Source organism: Nematostella vectensis, chromosome 4 (genome assembly GCF_932526225.1).
Source record: "Nematostella vectensis chromosome 4, jaNemVect1.1, whole genome shotgun sequence".
Lineage (NCBI taxonomy): Eukaryota > Metazoa > Cnidaria > Anthozoa > Actiniaria > Edwardsiidae > Nematostella > Nematostella vectensis.
Window position 1 is genome coordinate 3,808,864 of NC_064037.1, and position 7,362 is coordinate 3,816,225.

The 7,362-nt window shown below is 39.3% G+C and overlaps 1 protein-coding gene across 1 annotated transcript; it reads right to left on the reverse strand.

The window, feature by feature from the left end:
- Nucleotides 1-1,769: 1,769 nt before the first annotated feature.
- On the reverse strand, nucleotides 1,770-4,368 carry LOC5513110. Its single transcript, XM_001633346.3, has 3 exons — nucleotides 4,213-4,368; nucleotides 3,484-3,727; nucleotides 1,770-2,094 (listed from the first exon to the last, which is right to left on the reverse strand). Exons 1-3 carry the CDS (start codon nucleotides 4,277-4,279, stop codon nucleotides 1,884-1,886), a joined length of 522 nt encoding a protein of 173 aa, XP_001633396.2. The 5' UTR covers nucleotides 4,280-4,368; the 3' UTR covers nucleotides 1,770-1,883.
- Between the last annotated feature and the right edge of the window lie 2,994 nt (nucleotides 4,369-7,362).

The window sequence follows — 7,362 nt, forward strand, 5'->3', positions numbered from 1 at the left end:
AAGTTTCAGGCCCTTAACAAATTGTACAAGCACAGACTGACTGAGGGTGTTTATATGCCCGGCCCAATTTGAGCTTTTAGCGCAATGTGGGTTGGCACAGGCATGTCCTCGATCCAGCGAGCGCAAAAATGACCCCAACCTTGTCCCCAGGGTCTTCTGGGTAATTTTCAATATGGTGTCTAGCGGAGACGCCATATTGAAAATTACCCAGATGACCGTGGGGACGAGGTTGAAGTGACCCAACTTTTTAAAGGGCCAGGCGTTCCTCGTTGATTCAGGGAATTTGAAGGGCAAATTTTCTATTATTTTAGACCCTATTAACCTTTTACCAGAACAATGTCACTATTTGTTTTATACAATATATACTCATCTGTTAATTCTAAATAAACTATTTCCGACATAGGAGTCAAAATGTGTCAAAATCTTGAGTACGACATTTCCTCCCTTTTTCTAAGAAAATGTGCTTAAGAAAAGAAATGTCGGTAGAATTTTTTAAACATTTAGTTTTCGTCATTATTTGAGTTAACAAAATGAGGGACGCAGTTCTAATTGGATTGAATCATTAAAAGGCATCGAATCAATTCTTCAAGTTGGGGTATCAATTATCGTATGATCAAAGAAAAGCTAAAAATACTAAATCTTTTAATTAAGTTTTATATTACCAATTCTTAACTGTAATCAACCGCAAACATCAATCTATCTAATTTGAAATTTAGAGCTACTATGCTCAACGCTATAAAAAATGACCCCCTTCCAAAAATGAGCAATTTGTTTTGTCCTCGTCGAATCAAATACTGAAATACTTTTATCGCTAGAGGAAAAATTTTTCGATAGAATTTTTTTATAGTAATTTGAGAAAAAGCTTATTTAGAACTTAATACTGTGTCAAAATTGTAAATTAATTTAATCATTCTAAGGTCTCGAATGAGTTCAAATGAGTTCCCTCTTTTCACGAATTTTCGACGCGATGCTTACAGGTACCAGATAAATACCTTCTTTTTTTCATTGAAGTTTCCAATTTGCCTCGATGGCCCAACGGGTAGCGCGCATGAATACGATTCCCTCGATCCGCGTTTTTTTTTTGTTTTCTATATTTTCTTTTTCCTTTTCTAGTCCTTCTCTTATAATAGAAAATTTTTTTATAATAGAATATTTTTTTATTGCTAAGATACCCTAAAAAGCGTTTATTTATTAAAAAAATAACGCACTTTTTCTTGAAAAAAAAAAAAAGCGTAGCGACAACAGTTTTTCCTTGTATTTATTTTAGCGGCGAAAAAATGGATGCAAAAAAGAATAGCGTTTTAAACTTAACACCCCAGACCTCTTCAAAGTGAAATTAGTTATTCAAAAGCAACCCGATTACTCGATTAGAAAATTTCTTGCACATTTTAGCTTGATGCAAACACTCGTTGTTCTCACTGCGCGCGGGCTCGTTTTATGGGGTCAACTTGTGAAAAGGAAGAGCTGTTTTTAAACGCTTTATTTACCCGCGGTCAAATTTTGAGATTTTTTCTGATATCATATGAAAACTCTAGGGGAACTTTAAGCGCGCGCACGTCAAAGGCTAGCTTTCTGTATTAATTTACTTCCAAGGTAAGTCCCTTTTATACTGCACGTTCTTGTTTAAGGGCGGATGAAGAGGGAGGACACGTGCCCCCTGTCAATCACACCCTGAATTCCATCCATAATTTCTCATATATATGGTAATCAATTTTTACAAAAACGATGAATCTAATAGTCAGGGAATATAAAAGGAACACATAAAACAATTTTGAGGTTCAAGTCGAAATTTATTTATTTGACCCTTATTTTATACCAAATCCATATTGATTATTCTTTTAACAATAATCGACTTTTGCTTGTATCTACAAGCGTGTTGAGCCTCAGATGAAGTAGCCATAGACATCGGCGCACACTTTGCCGCGATTATCCGACTCCGTGTAGCCATACAGATCTTCCCCATACCAGACTTTGAGCACAGACTTCGGGGTTATATAGTAAGCCTGGTCAAAGCCGTACTGAAGGACCAGATCGTTTGACATGGAGTCAAACCCATCCATACTATACCATCGACCAGCATTGCCAGGCCAAAACTTAACAAAAAAAAGACGCATTAATGATAAAACAAGTGAGTCCAGAATAGACTCCAAGCAAACGGCGCTGTGTCAAGCATTAGAAGGGAGCAAAATGAAGTGCTCGACACAGCGGCGGCTCCGTGGTGTCAAACATTAGGGAGCAAAGTGAAGTGATCGACACAGCGGCGACTTCGTGGTGTGTAGGGTCAACAATAGCCCTTCTAGATAACAATAGCCCTTCTAATTTTATCTATCGTTTTTTTAATTCTCCCGGAAGGTTATTCCATTGTTTCGTCTCAGTCACCCTGAAAGTTATCCCCCTCCCCCCCTCCCCCTCAAGCTCACGCGAATATTTTGGCGAAATGAAGTTTACCCCACCAAACCTAGTATTTGCATTGTTAAATGGAAAATCTCTGATAAGGTATTCCGGAACTGCATTCTGAGTTCTCTTGAAAAGAAGGGAGCATTTCATCCGATTGTTCTCAATATAAAAAGGCAACAGTTCCAGTTTGTTGAATAAAGAGAGAGAAGGCGAGCGAGGCCCTGCGTTTGCCATAAGATCTTTCTGTAACTTGAGGAGCCTTTCCAAGTCATCACTGGAACATGCAGTCTGCCAGGCGCACACAGCACAGCAAAGAATCGACTCCACCAAAGCATTGTAGTAGATGGTACGTGCTTGGCTGCGCAGCGTCGGGCATCTGGTTTGTACACACAGCAGATGATCATGGTTTCAACTGAGCGAACTCTGTCTGGATGGCTCACGAAGATAAATAAATACATAAATACATTTTTTTCATATGGTTTCCGCTATATAATATTTTAACAGTGCTTATGTTCCATATTTAAAATAAATAACAAAACATCATAATACTATAAGCGCTCATTCTTCGCCATCAACATCGCCGCTCATATCTGATTCGCTGCCTTCCTCGCTCTCTTTTTTCTTTTCTTGCAAGAAGAAGATCGAAAAGCCTTTTTCTTTTTTCTGCGTCATATATAGCATCAACCTTTATTATGTTGCAACCTGTAGTTAGTCGACTCTTTGAGAAATTGAGTGCCTTCACTTCTCTGAATTTATATTTTCAGCGAATTCTTTTCCCTTCACTGTCTGCTCAACTTGCAGCTAATCTCTTGATCGCGCTTCTCTGACATTGTCATTGCCGTTCCTTCCTTTGCTCCTTCTTTATTCGGTTTTCGGGAGGGGGGGCACCGAAAATATGGAGGAAGCGTAAGGGGGGCATGGGCAATTTTGTTCCTCCTGAAGGGGGGGGGGAACAAATTGTATCCTTTACTTCTTATCAAAATCCTCACGCCCTCCCTCTCCCACCCCCTCGGAAAATAAATAAACTTTCCCTTAATATTCTTTTGTTTCATTTTCAAAGACAGAAAAGAGGAAAAAATCACATACTTCATTCCGACACGAGGGAAGATGACTTGGTTTTTTGCATTGGTCACAAACATGTTGAGTGGGTAGGCGAGTCCTTTACAACCCCAGTGGCTCCGGTATGACCAGCCGGCACACGACACGTAGCCACTCTTGTGGACGAGTTTCACGGCCGCCAAAAAACCTTGGTGCCGAGGGAGAAGAAGCCCTGGCTTGTTAGACTTTGCTTGGAAGCACACGGAGCCATGGTTAAGCTTTATCCAAACACCTTTTAAAATAAAGGGAAAATAAAATAACATAAAAACACTGACAAAATGTCCAAAGAAAACCCATGTTTCAAAAAGGAATATATATTTAATGATGACAATAATATGATAAATTGATTTGAATAATAGCAGCCCTCTTTTATTATACTGTAGTTTTCTCCTTTTACTTTTAAATTAGACACAAATAATCCGGAGACCATTTAGCGGTAGCATCTCAATATTAATACAGATTAACAATATAAAGAAGGCCCCAATTATTCCGCAATGCTAGGCTCCGAATATTTACTTGAAGCACTATTTCCATCGGGTAAATCAAGAAAACAACTGAGATTCTTCCAATTACATATCGCTAAGGAAGTATCAGCTTTGCATAGATGGTGGGAAAATATCAGACTTGCATAGATGGTTATTTTGGTTTTCTCACTAATAACTTTTTTTATTTTCAAAAAAAGGAACGGAAAAATGGAGGCCATGAAGGTGGTCTTACCCGAAAAGGCGTGGACTTGTAACAGACAAACCAGGAGAAGGGTGGCCAATAGTGCAATCTTTACCATTGTAGATCAAATCAAAGAGTGCGGCTTTAGAGATCTGTTGTGTGTGAAGGTCTTGAAGAATTTGAAAAACAAAGTCAAATTTACCGAGTATCTTGCATCAGACACTACCAAACACGCAAATATTTTGAAACAATGATGTGTCATGATGTGAAGCTTGTCTGTTTCTTTAGATATAAAATGATGATTAAATAAAGAACTTTTTTTCAACAAATTATTATATGTTAGCATACGGAGCCAACTAAGGAAGGTAAGGGTTACTTATTATAAGACACGCGCATTTTACATGCATTACATCCTTTTTCGGAGTGCAATTTTAGGGCGATAACACATTGTCTGAAAAACGGTTTGACAAGTTGAATAGAATTCTTCAAATTCATTTGCCCAAACCAATCATTGTTTATTTTTTCAGTCAATGTTGTCTCGATTCACATGACATGACATGTTTGAGGACATGTTTGAGCTGTGAGTTTGCTGAGACACACATAAACTTACTGCGCTATTTTGGGATTTCTTGATTTGTTAGCGTGAGAAAATTTTCGTGAAGGCATGGTTGTATTACGGGCTTCTCGACATGCGGTTGGTCGAAGTATTCAAAGTGCTGTCAAACGTCGGAATGTTTGTAGGAGGCATTCATTTTTTTGACAATGAACCAAACTACCAAGATTTGTTTTATATTTTCGTCGATTTAGAGGAGGCGCAAACTTGTAAATCAGACAGCAACCACCAAACTTCCACTTGCCTATACCAAACAACATTCAAAGCTCGCCTTGACAAAATGTTGTTGTGACGTTAAAACATATAGTTTTTACACAAAAACTCATCGACAAAACTACTGGCGTTCCACGCTCAACTAAATAGAGCAGTATTCATTTACTCCATTTTACAATTTCTCAACGACGCACCTTGAAAACGTTGGGTTGTGACGTCATGACTATTTGTTTCCGTGCTAAAACTTACCGACAAAACTACTAGCCCGAGTATCAGGCGCCACCTTACCAGAAAGCACTCGACGATAGCGGATACAACTACACGCTACGCTACGAACCCAACACCGTAACCAACCGTAAAACCCGCAAACGCAACAACATCCTATGGTACAACCCGCCCTTCAGCAAGAACACCAGCACCAACATCGGCCACAGATTCCTCACCCTGATAGACAAGCACTTCCCGAAAGACAACCACCTCCGTAAAATCTTCAACAGAAACACCATCAAAATCAGTTACAGCTGCATGAACAACACCAAACAGATCATCGACAACCACAACAAGCGCATCATCACCGCATCGTCGGCTACCGAGATCGCCAGCTCCGCCCCTACCACTACCAACAACAAGACATGCAACTGCCGACAGAAAGACACCTGCCCTCTAGACGGAAACTGCCTACAGACATCCGTTATCTACCAAGCTACCGTAACTCGAAAAGACAACAACACCTCGGAAACATACGTCGGGCTCACTGAAAACAGCTTCAAGACCAGGTACAGAAACCACACCGCATCATTCCGACACGCCAAACACAGAAACTCCACCGAACTCAGCAAACACGTCTGGACTCTCAAGGACAGCATGATTGAGTACTTTATTTCATGGCGCATTCTTTCTTCCCACTCCGCCTACAACAGTACCACTAAGCGTTGCAACCTCTGCCTCAAGGAAAAGCTGACGATCATCTGCCAACCCAAACTATCAACTCTAAATAAACGCAATGAACTCGTGTCCTCGTGCCGCCACAGAAACAAAGCCCTGCTACGAAACAATTAGAACTGTTAATCCCGTCACCGTTAAATTTTCGCGCTATCAATTTTTCACACGTTCCGCACTGTTAGTTTTCGCCCCGCATATTTAATGTAACTCGCTATTGTTCCTCTTACCGCCTTAGCTAAAACTATCAGTCTATTATTATGTAAATTTCAATGTTAATAGTATATATACGATGGTAGGAATATTCTCATTAAATCCCCTGATGAGTGGGCAACCACGAAACAGACCTGTAGGGAAACCTATGTAGTTTGTATTTTTCTCAAACCAACACTATATATATATATATATATATATATATATATATATATATATATATATATATATATATATATATATATATATATAACGTTGGTCTACGAAACAAGTTTGTATTAAACTGCATTAAATGCACTGAGTGTCCAAGAATTGTATCGATGGTGACACATATCACGTGACTATCTCTTTAAACTCCCTAAAACATACATATGCTACATGACATCTATCTGTTTGGTTGTCTTTTTCTTTTATGAGATGGTGGCTACCTTGAAGTGACACCACCACTGTTCCACTCTTTGGAGTGACCACCTCGTTGCACCCATCACCTACCAAGTTTTACTGGCGGATGTTTCTATCGTAAGGTATGAATATTTTTATGTTTTTGATCATCTCATACAAAGTTTCTGTTTTTGATGACGTCATAGTTGACGTCACACATCAAATGGCCCGCTCTTTGCATCTCCCTTGGCAACATGACATCTACTAAGTTCGGTTTGTATACTATACCATTTGGTGACAGTCGGACACGTGAAAACTTGCACGAGAGGGGCCTTTTTGCTAATATTATTTTTCTATTGGTCCTAAAAGCGTTTAGACAGTCAATTTTGCTCACAATATTGACGTTTACAATGTGGATTTTGCAAAGTCCCACTGCGCCTTGTAAACATTTTGGCCTTTTTCACATATTTGTTTTATATTTATACGCCAAATTATTCCTTTTAGGCTGTCAGGCAGTGTAAAAAAAGAAAAGAAAAATACACTGGAATGTTTTCAATGTGGTTATTTTGTTTCGTTTGACTAACCCGTCCCAGACTCGAACCGAGACATATTTGAGGTTTTACTCTGGTGGAATTCTAAAATTTGTTTGGGTCCCACTAGAGTTTTTTTCCTCGCCCAAAACAACGCGAAACCTCAGTGGTGTAAGAGAGCATGCGTTACCGTGTACAGGCCGCGTGGACTGGGTGCGATTCCCAGCTGGGGTGTTGCAAAGGGCCAAAATATGATACTTAATTACTCGTCTTGCTTTCGAATTTGAGATTTATTTTCTTGACCAAAACAAT